This window comes from Stylophora pistillata, chromosome 3 (genome assembly GCF_964205215.1).
Source record: "Stylophora pistillata chromosome 3, jaStyPist1.2, whole genome shotgun sequence".
NCBI classification, from domain to species: domain Eukaryota; kingdom Metazoa; phylum Cnidaria; class Anthozoa; order Scleractinia; family Pocilloporidae; genus Stylophora; species Stylophora pistillata.
Genome location: NC_142521.1, coordinates 1,697,799 through 1,714,436, shown reverse-complemented (window position 1 = coordinate 1,714,436; position 16,638 = coordinate 1,697,799). Strand labels below are relative to the sequence as shown.

Genomic DNA, 16,638 nt, shown 5'->3' with positions numbered 1-16,638 from the left:
TATATCAAAATTTTGAACAAGATAACGACTGGCCACAAAGCTGATGCATGATCACGGTAGCCTCTGTATAATTCGGTCTTAAAGAAAACTTGATGGGAACATAGTTGATGGGAAGAATCTAATCAATTTTCAACAACAACATTGACAGCAACATTTTATCTTTCTCACTTTAAATTCCGCTGACCGGCGGATAGCGGACTTAAATCGAGGCGGGTAACCATCTACCGAACTATACTCCTAAGATAATACAGAAATGATGAAAGAAAAGCATAATGGAGAAAAGAAAAAGGAGGAATGAACGACGTCCATCGCAAAAGAGAAATCCTGAATTTGTAAGTGTACCAAAAACCCTAATTAAGTTAATTTGTTTCCGTCTTGCAATTTGTTCGAGTTGTCACCAAAGTTTAAATCTATTTCCATGCAATTTATTTACTTCCGAGTGCCTTGCTTGGGACTCCCTAGTGATGTACTGCCCGCTCGACTGCTGGACTGCATGACGAAACCTGCGTTCACGCTTTTCAGCGGTATTCACCATTTTCCAATACGGGACTTTGTTTCATTCGTTTCCAAGCAACAGCATTTCTTGTTCGGTGGAAGAACTCTATTTTTCGGAAAGTCCGGTTGTATTATAGTAAAAATCCGAGTTCTTCATCATGGTAAGTGGCGATTTATTACCATTTTGTTTATAAGATGGGTAAACAACAAATTTTGTATCAAATCATAATTTGACGAATGTAAAGTTTACTACACAAGGAGGTAAAAGGGTATTGGTTGAGCAACCGTATTTTCCCGTGATTCAAGACATTTCAAAACGATTACATTTCGTTGCAGTTGATCTAAGCAAGCTCTATTGAGTTCCTCGAACATTATATTTCCTTAAAGTTTGCATTTAAATGAATATTGCCTTTAACAGCGCGCGATTTCGCAAAACGTGTGTTTAACTCTTATTGTTGTTATAAATTTTGCTAGCTATATGTACAATATTTTACAATTTTTGAGGAAAACTTCTTGCATACTTTCAAACAAATGTCGAAACTAACTTGAAATGTTTGAATTTATTTGTAATGAACTCTGTTATATAATCAAACAACAACAAACATATGAAACATATGTATGAACTGCGGTTATGAAACGTATATGTGCACGATCCTTCGCAGTAAAGCACTATTTGAGCAATAGTGAAAATTAGACCTGAAAAAAGTTTCAGGCCTGTACGGGATTCGAACCACTGACCTCTGCGATACTAGTGCAGCGCTCTACCAATTGAGCTAACAAGCCAACTGGGAGCAGGCCATCAAATTAATTCGACATAAACCCGTAGATGATAAATCAAACAACAACAAACATATGAAACATATGTATGAACTGCTTTACTGCGAAGGATCGTGCACATATACGTTTCATAACCGCAGTTCATACATATGTTTCATATGTTTGTTGTTGTTTGATTTATCATCTACGGGTTTATGTCGAATTAATTTGATGGCCTGCTCCCAGTTGGCTTGTTAGCTCAATTGGTAGAGCGCTGCACTAGTATCGCAGAGGTCAGTGGTTCGAATCCCGTACAGGCCTGAAACTTTTTTCAGGTCTAATTTTCACTATTGCTCAAATAGTGCTTTACTGCGAAGGATCGTGCACATATACGTCTGTTATATAATGCAGGGTAGCTTTAACTTTGGTAGCTTTAACTTTGCTAGCCTTTGTTATATTTTGGATTGTAAGTCATTGTTAATTTAAGTTCGTCGACTTTACGATATGTTTTTTTATGTTTTACATTATGGTGTCAGTATCCATTCCAGAACAATCTTGCTTTAGATATCATGATGATCATTTGTATTAGTAGAAGCTAAATGTGCTGAACTTCAAATGTATTCACTTTCTTCACTAGCTTTACCTTGTGACTATGATATATGATGAACTAGATACATATGATTTTAACAAGCCTGTAACAACCAGGTTGCTTACCCATACTTTAATTTTGCTGTTACATTTAATGAAAGCATACATGTAGTCTGATAGGTCAAGGCACTGTAATGAAAAAGGAGATGGTTCTATGGTATGGGGAATAATATTTTAGTCAAGATTCCTTATGGTGTCTGTGGAGGGTGGTAAACAGTTTATATGACATTGTGAAAGGCAGTTTATATGTGATTACAGAAAGGCAAGGTAAGAGAGATTTGAAGTTTTCCCTTCAAAATTTTAGGCACATGGATTACTGTTTGAAGTACATGGGCATGTGAATTTTTTCTAAAATGTGTGTGTGTGTGTGTGTGTGTGTGTGTGTGTGTGTGTGTGTGTGTGTGTGTGTGTGTGTGTGTGTATGTGTGTGAAACCAGATCATGCAGGGACCCGTCGCTCCTCTTGGTGCCCTTTTTAGTTATCTAAAGAAAATACTCATATGTTAAAGAGATTCTCGCTTTTTTCTCCCTGAATAGCCTCCTAAAAAGAAAAGTGGAAAAAAGAAAGGAAAAAAGAAGTCTGCCAAATCGAAGACACCTACAATAGTAGATGGAATTAGCACAGAGGAGATGAGTAAAGAACAGTTGGAAGAACACATTGTCCGATTAAGAGAGGAGTTAGATAGAGAACGTGAAGAACGCAATTACTTTCAACTGGAGCGAGATAAAGTGAACACTTTTTGGGAAATCACAAAACGACAGCTTGAAGAAAGAAAGGCAGAGCTACGTAACAAAGACAGGGAAATGGAGGAGGCAGAGGAAAGGCACCAAGTAGAAATCAAAGTTTACAAACAGAAAGTGAAGCATTTATTGTATGAACACCAGAACAACATTGCAGAACTTAAAGCTGAAAGTAAGTAACCTGAGATATTAAAAAATAAAATTAGAAAATCTTCACTTTGAAGCTCACAAAATGATATAATATTTTGGATATGATCAATCAAATCCCTCAAGATGGACTTTAAAGGATCAACTGACCTTGATTGTCCATATTAGAGGGGGTACAGCTTGTTTTGAATTGACTTATTACCCAACCAGAAAGACACATTTGTAATGGGTTTGTAATCCTTGTAGAAGTTTTTAATGAAGGAAAACCTTTGAAATGAAAAAGAAAGAATAGTGTGTTCTTTCTTCTTTTCCATATTACCTCCATTCAAATCGTTTCCTGACACACTTAGCACCTGCATGTAAATTTCTGTTTGAAACTCCAAATTTTTTTATATAGTATCCCTTGGCAGTATACCAGTGTGGTGGTGAAGTGGTAATTAATATGTAGAATAGTGAATATGTTGGGTTATGATGTACTAATCACATCAGAGATCTAAAACAAACCAAGAAACCACAACAAAGCATTGACTGCTTACAGTGTTGTTTGCTTATTTTGGATTGGCTAATGTTCCTGTCTATGCAATAACAGTACAGGGTTCTTAAGTTTCTTAGTTTCACAGTTTTTGAAGTTTAAAGCAAAGACTTTATGTGTTGTACTATATCAGTCATAATTTTTCAGTTGAGTCTAGTTCGTGCAAGGAACTGCACTTAGTACACTCAAATTGATTCTGACGATGACTTCCACTCAGGTTGTCAAAACCTTAGTTACTGCTACCAAAGACAGTCCTTCTCAGGACTGCCCTCACCCAGACAGTAACTGTACATGATCATGTCACTCCTGGGATTGAACCATCTACTGATTTCTATAATGGTTTTAAAACTTTTATTGGTGTACTTCCCATGGTACTATGTGTACTTGACTGTATGTTTGGTGAGCAGTGTTAAGTGAGAAAACCTCTTTGATAAGGTGTTTTTTGTGGTATTAGAAAGTTAAGAGAAGCTGTATCTAACACTGTAGCAGATTTCCTAGTTTGTGTGTAGAGATTCAAGTCAAAGTGTAATTGTTAAAAAGCACAAAGTTAACCCGCTCTTTGTTAAAACATTTCAAAAAGTACTTTCATCATTATTTCCTGCCAATTTTGTCATTAGGTGCTGTGGCATTGAAGTTAGCACAAGACGACCACAAAGGCAATGAGCAAGACCTAAGAAAGGACAAGAGATCTCTCAAGGTACCTGGATATATATCCCTTCTGAATATTGTTCATTATGTAAAATAACATAAAAAAAGCAGCTCTTGATTGTTAAACAAATTGTCCCAGTCAACACCTGAGGAAAAGTATAGACAACAGTATGGAGAACATGCATACTGCTTTTGGGGTGTGGAGGTTTGCATATTTATGGGGAATTATATCAAAGAGCATCATGGGTAGTACAGCTCAAGTTCTGATGATTAAAGTGTTAGTTATGAGGGTTTTTTATGTGAAGTGTATCATCTCTCTTCAGGTGGAACTAAAAGAACAAGAACTTTCTCATGAAGATGTTGTTAAAAATCTCAAGAAGGTGACTACAACAAATTGAATTGTCATTTACGTATCAGCTCATGTCAATACAAAAAGTTTCAGATTTTTGTACCATAGCTGTTTGATTTTGTATTTTATTAATCACAAACATTTTTGTTTTTCAATTTTAAAGGGTCAGGATGAGCATGTAACAAAACTCAGACAAGACTTTGAGAGACAAGTTAAAGGTAAGTGAAGGAGAGTTCTAAGTAACTCACTATTAAGGTTTTTGCTGCATTAAAAGCAATTTTCTGCCTTACTTGTTTGCCATAAGGAAGAACAATTTGCTTCCTCTAACAAATATATTCTCCACTTAAAATGTTGGTTAATTGACCTTTTTCACAGAAATTGAGTCAAAGTATGACAAGAAAATGAAGGCACTCAGAGAGGAACTAGAGCTGAGGAGAAAAACTGAAATACATGAAATTGAAGAGGTTTGATCCTTATTGTTTTTAATATACATGCACATATTTTGTGTGGCATTTTTGTAAACACTACAATGCAAAAAGCAGCATTTATTTAGTAAATAATGGTTTTGTTCATTAGGGGAAAAAAGGGTAAAACGAAAATTAAGCAAGAATTAAAGAAAAAAAAACAAGAAACAAAAATGGAATTTAACATTGGCAAATGTTTATTTCACTTTAATTAATAAGTTTCAATCAAACATCAAGTCATAAGAACATTACAACTTCCCACTTGATGACTCTCCCTGCAGACTTCGTCACCAACTTGTTGTACATTCACTATGGCAACAAAAAAGATACAAGCTTAAGGGGTTTATATGCAGTATCTTACGTGCCTATAGACTGATTTATCTTATTGTGTCCATCTTTGTGATACTCTTACAGTATTAATATCTGCTTGTGCTTTAAACATTTTTGTTTTCAGCGCAAGAATGGTCAAATCAACACCTTGATGAAGAATCACGAGAAAGCCTTCAGTGACATCAAGAATTACTACAATGATATAACACTGAATAATTTGGCTCTAATAAACTCTCTGAAGGTAATTCATGATGAAGCACATTTGTTAGATTTACAGAAATTTTTATACAAAAAAAAAAGAAGCTTAATATATAATCGGCCAAAAGTAAGAACCAAAATGGTAACAAGGTTGAAACTATAGCTTATAAAAAGAAATAGAAAACCAAAATGGTAAAAATAACTTCAAGCCAGGTACCCTCCAACAATTGTAACCATTTCAGTGGTAAGACAATGCTGTTAAACTTTCAATTTTAATAATAATATTAATATGAAGTTAGCACCGGACATTTTATGAAGTGGCGATTCTTGTCCAATGTTTCCAGGTTGAACTGGAAGTTGGAGAGTTGGATTTTACAATTTCGTAGGGCACTTACCAGTGTGGTAATTGTATTTTCCCAACAAAGATGTTAACAGAATTAAATGACAGAGTGCGACAAGTAAGTTTAGAAAACAGTCACCTCATCAGTTCTTGTTTATTATTTTCGTCAGGAACAAGTCGAGGAGATGAAAAAGAAGGAGGAGAGAATGGAGAAACAAATGAATGAAATCATGGCAGAGAATAAGAGATTAACAGAACCATTACAGAAAGCCAGAGAGGAGGTGGAAGAACTGAGAAAACAGGTGAAACTAAACAGCAAATATTATGAAGGAATATTGTGACAGTTTTTTCTCAACTTTCAACTTTATCCAAGCAAAACACTTTTGAATTATTTTTTATTAGTGACTAAAGAAACTCTGACTTAAAGTCAAGTGGTTGGAAAAAAGTCGCTATAAATTTGACTTCTAACAGAGCAGTATTGAGGGTGCATTGTACAGGGAAACATTGTACAGGGAAACATTGTACAGGGAAACATTGTACAGGGAAACATTATACAGGGAAACATTGTACAGGGAAACATTGTACAGGGAAACATTGTACAGGGAAACATTGTACAGGGAAACATTGTACAGGGAATGAGGAGGTCCAATTAGGGCGTTTGCAACAAAAAATTCAGCGGCAGTGACAGCTATTTTGTGGCAGATTGTAGTCAAAGACCATTCTACAACTCGGTGTCAAAGAATTCTGGATAGCAAAATCTGAAGGCCTCAGGTTGAATTCTTTGATCGGGGGGACTTTTTTTGTCACACGGTGGCAAAGCGGGGGGGGGTGTGTGCAATTGAGGGCGTCAGACAGGTACAAAAATTTCAGCGGCAGTGAGAACAGTGGTGTCAAACTGTATTATTCAGTTTGAGGCAGCTGTGATTAAAGTGAGCCCACAATAACAATCACAGTATTAGTTTAAAATGTTTAAGAATTATTACGTATTAATTATTCCTTTTTTTTTTTCTACAGCTTGCAAACTATGAAAAAGACAAAGCGTCCTTGGCAGTAAGTATTACTATCACAAAAGGGAGATTTTTCCACTTTGTGGGTAGAAAACGATTTATCGGCTGCGACTTAAGATCCTTACTACTGGTCAAATTGTAACACGTTTAACCTCTCCTTAATGTTTGTAAATGTTAGTTTTTTCATAAGTATTGGGTGTCTTCCTTTTTGTTGAATCAGAACTCGGTAGTGCATGTAGACATTAATTTACAACGCAAAGAGGAGGAATGAAGGAAAATATAATTAAATGTAGCTTAACAACACTCCAACGTTTTTGTAAATGTGATGGTTTTCTCTAATCTTCAGCTGTCGCCGTTTTACAAAGAGGTTTGGAATTTTGAAGCTGTTCTTTAATGGGGCGCGGGTTTCTTTCAGTAGTGGACGATGCTGAAGTTGTAAGATGCACGGCAGGGCATAACTTGTTTTCGAAAGAGACTGATAAAAAGAAACAATTCGATTTTATTTTCAATTTGTAGAGTGCCAAAGCACGACTTAAAGTTCAAGAAGAAGAGCTTCGGAGTTTACACTGGGAACACGAAGTTCTTCAACAGCGCTTCAGTCAGGTTTGTGATCTCATGAATTTAGAATATGCGCTGTTTTTTTTTTTTTTTTTTTTTTTTCAGATATAAGGAGTACAACCCAAGACAAAGTGTACAGCCTGTTCACATGTATTGTTTTGCATAAAAAATATGGGAAAGTTAAGCATGGTTCTTCCGTCGTTGAGTCAGTGCAGTGAAAATGTTCTCAATGCTTAGACAAACTCTCTTTTTTTATGATGTAGACACAAAGTGAACGTGACGAGTTGTATGGCAAATTTGTCAAGGCTATACATGAGGTTCAACAGAAGAGCAACTTCAAAAACTTGCTTCTTGAGAAGAAACTGACAGCTCTGGCTGATACACTTGAGAAAAAGGTACATGCTAAAAGATCAGTGACAAGACATGGCGTAATTGTCGTTTTCTTGTCTTCCTTCTACAGAAACAAAGATCCGTAATTGTTTACACCGCTAACACATTTTCAATTCAATTTCTGAGTGTTGAAAAAGTTTTGCTGTTTGAATACTCATTGGTAGAAAGACACTGGTGATTTTTACTCTCTTCGCGTGTTTTTCTTGTAGTTCCCCTATTTTTTACCAAACAAACAATGCGGCTGTTCCTTGCAACTGAGCCTAGGAGTTTTTTTTCTTGTGTTCATGAAAGTACAGTACACTTCTCATCACATTAATTATGGTCTACCTAGCTTACTTTACGATCTTTTTACAGGAAGCGCAGCTGAACGAAGTGTTGTCAGCATCCAACTTGGATCCTACTGCATTGACTGTTGTAACCAGAAAACTTGAGGTGAGCTCCAATAACTTTTTATTAAAGTGGTTTGCTACGTCCTCCATTGTCTTAAAGAAACTCGTTACTCGTGCTGACGAAATCTTCTTAACTTCTCTACAGAAAATTGTTGGCCTGATATTTTTTTCTAATTATTTGTTTTCCGTGTTCGAGGAACTTTTTCCGCCTTGTTTTCTTCCAGGATGTTTTAGACTCAAAGAACAGTGCCATTAAAGACTTACAGTACGAATTGGCACGTGTTTGCAAGGTATAGTACAATACTTGTTGATTAATTTGTAACTAAGTTACCTGTTAAACCTTTTTGGCGGAGTGTCTCGAAAAGATTCGAGTTGGGCATCTTTTGTGCTTACAAAGCTGTGCTCTTAGAAGAATCACTAAGTGCCTGGAGGATCTTGCCCCAGAAATCTTGGCTGCCTGACTCTTAACAGCTGTCATTAAGTATACTCGCCGAAAGGCAGAAGTTGGTTGCCTGTGGCACAGTAGGTCAGCTAGAACAGAGTAAACCCTGAAGTCTTAGGGTAAAAGAGGGTTTCTTGATGCAATTTTTCCAGAATGGCAAACTGTTTAAAGTTTCCTCCTCTCCCCTCCCCTCCCAGTCACCCCTTTCTAACAGAGAGAGCTTATTAGCAGGCCATTAGTTCCCATGCAGGTACAATTGTTATCAAAGACTGAAGATTTAATTGAAATGTTTGGTTTGATTTCAGGCTCATAATGATCTCATCCGAACATACGAAGCAAAGCTCCAATCATTTGGTGTACCGACCGAAGAACTCGGGTTCAAGCCCCTTGAGAGCAACGTCGGAGGACAACAACTCGGCCGAGGCCCGGCGGGTCTTGTTGCGGCACCAACCTAACCTGATAGAACGCTTTTCTTCCACTGTGTACATGTTAATTTCTGAGACCATTTCATTTTAGCTCCGACACATGAATAACAATTTGTAAATAGAATTCTAGCCACGTAAGTAGAGTCTTCAAGAGAACTGTCTTACTTATTCATATTTTTATCGTGTGCATTTCCTTCAATGGCGTTTCGCACGGAAAAACTCATTTTATACGTTTTCTTGGAATATTTTTGTTTTGGTTTTTTCATCTAAGTTCTTTGATGTACAGTGGTTGTGTTCCTGAAAATGCTGTCATAGCAGTTTTCATAGCCGTTTTCACTTTAATCTCGATCTATTTAGCATATTGTCTTGTTGAGAATTTGGTGAATTTTCTCTGTATAAATAAACTGTTATCATTCGTCCAAGCGACTGAACCATCAGTTGAGAAAGATTCATTTTCTAAGTGTACTCCTGTATCAACAAACTGAATTAAGCGTACTGCAAAAATTATGGCGAAAGTTGTAAACTTGGAAGAAATTCTAATTAAAAATATTGATGAATATCCAATTTCGTTTTCATTAGCGTTATTAAAGAGGGTGGTGTTTGAGTTGTGGCGCCAGTTCGTCTGGGCAAATAGAATCTTTAGAATTCGGCTAGAGTTCCCTTTTCGTATTCATTATTTGTTAAAAGTTTGAATTCATGCGCATCTTTGTCCTAATTTTTATGTAATCTTAAGAAAACATCTCTATATTACGAACTTTTGTTGACGCCGAGAAAAGCTACGAGACCCTATATTGGGCCATTTTGTGGGCTTATTGTTTACCCTACAAGTACTTGACAACTTATTTTAATTGTGATGCAATATATCAGTTATATGTTGGCTGTGCACGAAAGCTTTCTCGAACTTGCTTCATTCCTTATAGTATATATTAAAAAAAACCCTGTCGAAATACCAAGAAAATGTTAGTTTTTTTTAGAAGCTTTGGAGGCAAACAAATCGAAACGTGACGCGCGGAGACAATCTTGGAACCTCAGCAGACATTGATATTTATAATATTTGCCCATCAAAATAAGTTGTTGGCGGTAAGGTCAATATTGCGTCACGGAAAAAAAAAAAAGAAAAAACTCACTTTCGTCCGTGAGAAAGGAAGGGCAATACTGTATTTAAATAATCTCTTGCACATAAAAACCTGGTTTGACTGAATCGACCGAAAAGAACAAGTGGTTCAGTACCGTGGACGACTTAAAGTCAGGGGAAAAGGCGATAGCTCTAGTAGACTATGGAGCAAACAATGAGTTGCTGTTGTCAGCTTTTTTCGTAAAAGGAAATTTATTTTGAGACGTTGCACTACGGTTCCGCCCTAGCGTTTCTAGGTTTCATTTTCGAGTTTTAAAATCGGAGCTTGACTCCCTGTCTAAAATGAACAATCGAAAGCCGCCGTTTTCTGTAAGTCAAATGAGGTTTGAAATAAATTGAGAGGTAAATGAGGGGCAAACAATAAATTAGGTGAATTTGTTTGTATAATTTTCTTTTAGGTGATTTCACAAATTTAACACTTGTTAGATTCGCAGTATGCTTCCGTCGTGGAAAATTCAATGCTTTTGTATATAATTTTTCTCACTTTCGAGGTTTTTATTTCGTTAACAACGCAGGCAATTCGTAAAGATGCGGTTTTTCTGATTCAATTGTACGAGTTCCTAATTTACAAAATCACCTTCGGATTCAAAGGAAAAGTTGCATCTTTTCCATGGCGCTGCCGGTATAATTGCGTGATAAGTTTTGTTCTAAGAAACAATAACTACCTTGTGAGTGAACTTCAGTTCCACTCTTTTTTCAAGTTCCCTTCACTCTACCCCTCTCTTTAAAAAAAAAGCCCCTTTGATTGGTTCTGGTTCGAAGAAAGACAGATTCTGCTCTTTTTCCTCAAAGATTTCCAGGTGATAAGATAAATCAAACTTGTCTAAACTGGCTGCTTTTGAACGGAATTGGAATTAGTTCGACAGGTAAAGTCCACGCTTCGTTTAGTTCTTTGTTTTGCTAATCTTAATTATCCAAACGTGAGTTTGTGTAATAATCACGTGGAAAGTCCGTGGCGCGGCACCAAAGCCGGCAGCACACGGGTTTTCCACGGACTTTTGACGACCAGAAAGTACAGAGTACCTTGTTTATCTTGTTCATGAGAATAGCGTTTGAAATTCAGTTGTATCTGTTAGCTTACGAGTAAAAGCAACGTTATGAATAGAACAGCTCATTTGTAAAAGAAAGAAAAAATGAGGTTCTGCGATAAAAGACAAATCGATTTCTTGCAATCTTAAAATTTTCGAATCTTTTCGCCTGACTTTCCCGCAGAGATCCACACATAAAATTATTTCGCCTTGGAAGCTAAAAATCCTCGTCAATTATGATAAAAATTAATAATTTTAGTAAACTTGTTATCGGACATATTTTTTTCTACCGGTTTGAATTTTGTTCGCAGATTTTTCAAAACTCACATCCGGTTATTTTCTAGGTGAAGTAACAACGCAACACTGTTCGATTGACGACGTTTCAAGTTCGAAAAATGAGCTAAAAGACCAGATAAAGCAAAGCAGGCCGTTTTGTTTTTCAAAATGTGCACGTGACATGGAGAAAGCGAAATATCATGAAGGAAGCAAAAATCTTGCTCGTGCAATAATTTTTAATTTTAAACCTTGGAGTTCATAATTTTCCGCCTGGAGGGCGGGGAAACCCCAGATGGTTTCCCTTATTGCGATGATTGGTTGATAAATTAAACACGCTAATCTGATTGGTCCGCACTTTGCCCAGCACGTGAAGTGGGAATGACCTTTTGGTTCGAAGTCCATTTCAACGAAGTTCGCCGTAAAAATTTTGTGCAGAACAACAAGATCTCCGTGGACGAACACTGTTTAGTCAGTTGTGTATCAAATTTCTATGGAAAGGTAGCGGGAAATATCAGAACTTCGACGTAGAATGCGCTGTTACGTGTCCCTGCCTGACTTTGTTCTTACAGAGTTCAATTTTAGAACTAAAGCGATAGGACAAGACCTTTTAGATGAGGTGCGTTGTTTTGTTCTGCTCTGGGCTCAAAGTCCAGCAATTGCTTTCAAAGTGTATTTTCTGATGTAACTTTTTTCCTTCGCGTTTATTCATCACGATTCTCTCACTTCTCTTCCTTAGGTGTGCAAAAGACTTGGGATAATTGAAGTGGACTATTTTGGACTTCAGTTCTCGGGCCCAAAGGGCGAAACACTTTGGCTCAACACTAGAAATAGAATTCGACGTCAAATCCCTGGTGCACCACCATACCGCTTGCAGTTCCGTGTAAAATTTTTTGTTCAGCCGCAGTATCTACTTCAAGACACCACCAGGTACAATCATAAAATGTTTTTCGAGTTTATGAATCATTGTAATGGTCTTAATTCTCGTTATCATTTCTTTTGGCGCCATCTTCAACAGTAGCTTACTTGTCGTGTTGAGTACAATGGTGTCAGCTGTATACTTAAAATGTTACCACTTTTTTTTTTCTTTGAAGGCATCAGTATTTTCTTCATTTGAAAAACGATTTGGATGAAGGGAAAATTATCCCAGATCCGGAAAAAGCGGCAGCAGTGTATGCGTTGATCGCACAAGCAACCATCGGGGACCATGGCGATTCCTACTCTCCGTGCGATTATTGTCAGGCATCAGAAATTGAATCACAGTGGAGCTCGGAGTTTCGCAGCAGCGTTTCAGAGGAACATGCCAAGCTCAAAGGCCTTCGATCGCCAGCAGCTACGCAATTTTTCATCAAAGAAATGTCTCTGATGGAAAATTATGGAATAGAGTATCATCTTGCGAAGAACGAGTCAGGAAATACTCTACACATCGGTGTTGGAAGCGAGGAGATAAAAATATTTGATGCCGACTTCAACTTTGTTGAAAGGTAGGTGTTATGCTGATTAACTGTTATCATGAAATATTATTGGGTAAAAAAGTTTTTCAGGCATAAAGTGGGATATTTGGAAACAAACAACAGCCCTTATGTATTTAAAGTTTTCTTTTCATATGCAATTAAACTTAACTTGTGCCATTAGAATTTATTTGCTGCTACACTGTATATTCGACTTGTTGGGTAACAAAACGTTAAGCTTTATCTTGTGTATTTTATACTAATTTGAGGAATTTCCAATGCTTAAAACCGAATTTGAATTGATCATGGAAATGTTACGTCAAAAGGCCTGTTTACGCGGCATGTATGCATGAGAGACAAGAAATACCCTCAAGTAATTTCCTTTTATCGAGTAGAGATCTAATTTCTTTCGGATATGTAATATGTGAACCACAACACGTCTTCATTTTGATTTATTGTTTCCTTTTTGAAGTTTTTTACCGCGGTAATCAGTTTCTGTCACCAGTGAACGATTCTTACTCGAAAGCAATATGTCTGCCTGAACCTTCGACCATCAGAACACCTTAGTACTCTCTGATTTGTCAAAGAACTGCGAACTATTTTTTCAATATGGTACGACTAAGTTTTTGGGAAAAAGCCCTATCGATAAGCTATCAATGTTTTCGCGAGTCCTTTATAAAGTGAGAGTTATCACAAGATACGTGATGTTTACTGATTAAGTTTACTCTTCTTGCTTTGAGCCTAGCCTCGTGAATTTAATCGTGAACAGCCAGATAAAATGAACCACATTACCGAAGAATACAATTTTGGACAATAAAAGTCACTTTACTCATTCATCCACTTCAGTTGCTCTCCATTAAAAAAAAAGGGTTTTGATCCGATGAAGAAATTGCAATATTTTTTATAGCGTTCAACGTGACCAGTTTGTTTATTCAGTATCTAACCAAATGTCATCACATTTTAAATGAGGGCTTTAGCTAATTTTTTTTTGTCACAACCGTGTATTAACAGCATCATTCTCTTTGTGTGTCTTACAAAGTACATGTAGAAGACATTTATTAGGGCAGTAAGATTTATCTTGGACCAAACAAAGTGAAACAAGATTTGCATGTATTAAATTCAACTTTGACCTTTCACACAATTGATGAAAACACTACTTTACTGTGCTCAACCTGATTACCATGTGTTGTGCTTGCATTTCAAGTTGTAGTTTCCCTTTGTGAAGTGGAAAAAAATGATCCAAGTATCACATCCACCTGGCAATTTAAATTAATATCTTGAATGTTGTTTTCTGGATAATGTATTGATACAGTTATTCACTTTTGGGTATTAAACAACTAAGTAACAATTGAGTTGCTACTAAAGATTGTAGTGGCATTCCATCTTATTTAGATGTAAAATCAAGTATTAAGTTTTCAAAACTTTACTCTCAGGTTTTTGTACAATGGCCTGAAGATGGCAACTCATGTCAAGAACAATCTTTACTTGAGAATTAGAAGTGATGATGGTGAATCTTTGTTGGCATTTGGACTCTCCAGTCAGGAAGCTGCCTGTGCTTTGTACAGATCCATTACAGAGTATCATACATTTTACCGATGTGAAACTGTACGGAATGTGGTCACTGATCAATTCACACGAGACTTGAAAGAAACCCTAGTTTCTTTCTTTGGAGATGAGGAATCAGACAAAAAGTACATCTTTGATGTACAGAGGACTTCAAAGGAGGTGTATGATCACTGTCGGAGAGTTTTGTATAAGCGAGGATGTGATCCTATTCAAAATCCTCCTCCAGAGTGTCAGGTTGAATTGGGATCTGAAACTGGTGATGCAAAAGTTGCTCAGCTTCAAGAAAAGTTGACCAAGATGGAGGACTCGTTGAAGTGTAGGATCTGTATGGATGCACAGATTGACACTGTGTTTTGTCCGTGTGGACACTTGGTTTCTTGCAGTGTCTGTGCAGCAAATGTAGAACTGTGTCCGATTTGCAGAGAACAGATCCAGAAAGCTCAACGTGTCTTCTTTCCAGTCACAGTCAGCTGAAAGAGTGGAGAGGACACTTGGACAAGTGCTGATAACATTTGACACTTTGTCACCTCAAGAACCAAGAATTTGCCTCAACATGATATGAAGTTACAACAAATTGTCCAAGTAGACCCTGCTAAAGAGAGAGCACCTTTTGCTGGCATTGGTGGAACAGAACAGCTTTTCTTGCCACAAGTCTGGTGTGTTGGAGGACAAGAACATTTGGATTGGTTTAAAACTCTCAAACCTTGAAAAGAGTGAAGAGAGTAATTATGATAAAAAGGAGAAGTGTACACAATGCTTTCTAGCATTGTGGTCCTGATGGACAGACTAAGGTAAAAGTATTTTTGAAAGAGAGAATAATTTTGTAAGGTTTTGAATAATATGGTTTTGAGAGAACGTTGAAAAGATGTATTTATAACTTGAATTTATTAGTCTCGGAGACTTTTTTATGAGAAGAAAAGAACCATGGGTCTTAAATTAAATGTTTGTTGATAATAAGTACCAATGATTTTACTGCTATTAATAGAATTACCATAGTTTCTGTACTGCCCTTCTGCAAAGTTATAAGACCACAGAAGGAAAAAGTGACAAAATGCATGTGTTTGTGGATTTAAAGCAACATAAACAAATTTTTAATTTTGTTAGAGTGAGCTTGTTACGAGTTACACTGGTTTGAGTTGCATTACTTTGCATTTGTCTTTGCTTAGTCTGAAGCTCTGAAGTGTAAAATCTTTCCTGCTTTTACCTGAATCCAGGTACCTAGTTTAGGATAAGTGTATTTTGATCTGTACATTTAGAATTGTATATAATATGTACACACTTGTTGGACTTTGGTGCATGTATTAATCAGGTTTGGCTCTTGTGATCAAGCTCAACACACTCTATATGGAAAATCAAGTGCTGATGAAATGTTTGAGAGAGTAATAATTAGTTAAGATTCTAGAATTTTATTTCATTGCGTTGTAACTTTACGTTGCAGTAACATCACAATTTGAATTTTTTTTTAATGCGATTGGCCTCTAAGTCTTTAAAGCATTTGTGCTTCTTGATGTTTTATTGAGTTATGGCAAACTTCACCTGTAGCCTACTGTCTTTTAGAACCCTTCTTTTTTTCTTTTCTTTTTTTTTTTTAACCATGCACAGCAAACCTCAAACACAGTCAAAGATAATTCAGTCATCACTTATCTTGCAATATGGCATAACAAGATATCTTGTCATTTTTCATCCAGTACCTTGGGTACATTATTTGTCCTTACAGCATGTTATTTTTTTAGTTTTCTAGTTAAGTTCCTTTTTTTAGGTCTGAAATGTGATGCAGGTTCAGTGCAGTTCAGCAGATTTTACTTAGAGCATGCTAAAGTACCTCAAGTGCAACAAATGATTCTTAAAATCCCATGTCCTTGTCAACCTTTTTCTTGAAAATCTGAAATTACAATGTTTTGTAGAGTCTTCAGACAAACAAAAAAATTAAAATTTTGGTGAGGTCTATGTTTCCTCTTTTTATAGCCCATGGATATTTTGAGATCTTGTTTTTGTTGTCAAGGAAATATCAGCGAGAATTAAAAATACTTTTATTTTAAATGGAAGTTGTAAATAACTTTTGATTATTACAATAAATTAACAGTTATCACATCCTCTTGTGTATTGGTTCTTTCCAGTATAACTACATTTAGTTCAACGCTTTTGCTCTCAAGATGTTCCTTACAATTGCCCATTTCCGAATTACCCTTGGCCTCTTTTTCAAAACGAGGCTTGGTGCTCAACCATTCTTGTGAAAATGAGTTGAATTTTCATGTGAATGAAAACTGATTATCGTATGAAAGGATGAGCACCAGGACTCGTTTTGAGAGTGAGGCCAAGGGTAATTC

General features: G+C 36.5%; 2 protein-coding genes across 3 annotated transcripts; both read left to right on the top strand.

Moving 5' to 3' along the window:
* Positions 1-220: 220 nt before the first annotated feature.
* Positions 221-9,417, top strand: LOC111319838 (dynein regulatory complex subunit 4). 2 transcript variants are annotated; one of them, XM_088755340.1, is made up of 14 exons: positions 221-332; positions 2,436-2,811; positions 3,936-4,015; positions 4,290-4,346; positions 4,479-4,533; positions 4,691-4,779; positions 5,234-5,350; positions 5,818-5,949; positions 6,662-6,697; positions 7,171-7,257; positions 7,476-7,607; positions 7,957-8,034; positions 8,216-8,281; positions 8,739-9,417. In XM_088755340.1, exons 1-14 carry the CDS (start codon positions 273-275, stop codon positions 8,886-8,888), a joined length of 1,515 nt encoding a protein of 504 aa, XP_088611466.1. In that variant the 5' UTR covers positions 221-272; the 3' UTR covers positions 8,889-9,417. The 2 variants fall into 2 exon arrangements, with proteins under 2 accessions (XP_088611466.1, XP_088611467.1); XM_088755341.1 differs by lacking the exon at positions 221-332 and adding an exon at positions 545-656.
* Positions 9,418-11,696: 2,279 nt separating this feature from the next.
* LOC111329586 (E3 ubiquitin-protein ligase MYLIP) lies at positions 11,697-14,930 on the top strand. The gene is made up of 4 exons (XM_022934315.2): positions 11,697-11,913; positions 12,034-12,224; positions 12,389-12,778; positions 14,179-14,930. The coding sequence occupies exons 1-4, from the start codon at positions 11,827-11,829 to the stop codon at positions 14,783-14,785; spliced, it is 1,275 nt and encodes a 424-aa protein (XP_022790050.2). The 5' UTR covers positions 11,697-11,826; the 3' UTR covers positions 14,786-14,930.
* The last annotated feature ends 1,708 nt before the right edge of the window (positions 14,931-16,638 follow it).

What these genes read in the sequence shown, in the direction of transcription:
- LOC111319838 (XM_088755340.1), top strand. Translation starts at nt 273, where the DNA reads ATGGAGAAAAGAAAAAGGAGGAATGAACGACGTCCATCGCAAAAGAGA. An exon ending in CTTTGAGAGACAAGTTAAAG is followed by an intron (nt 4,534 to 4,690) that starts GTAAGTGAAGGA and finishes CCTTTTTCACAG; the next exon opens with AAATTGAGTCAAAGTATGAC. An exon ending in TTCAACAGCGCTTCAGTCAG is followed by an intron (nt 7,258 to 7,475) that starts GTTTGTGATCTC and finishes TTTATGATGTAG; the next exon opens with ACACAAAGTGAACGTGACGA.
- LOC111329586 (XM_022934315.2), top strand. Translation starts at nt 11,827, where the DNA reads ATGCGCTGTTACGTGTCCCTGCCTGACTTTGTTCTTACAGAGTTCAAT. An exon ending in CTACTTCAAGACACCACCAG is followed by an intron (nt 12,225 to 12,388) that starts GTACAATCATAA and finishes TTTTCTTTGAAG; the next exon opens with GCATCAGTATTTTCTTCATT. An exon ending in GACTTCAACTTTGTTGAAAG is followed by an intron (nt 12,779 to 14,178) that starts GTAGGTGTTATG and finishes CTTTACTCTCAG; the next exon opens with GTTTTTGTACAATGGCCTGA.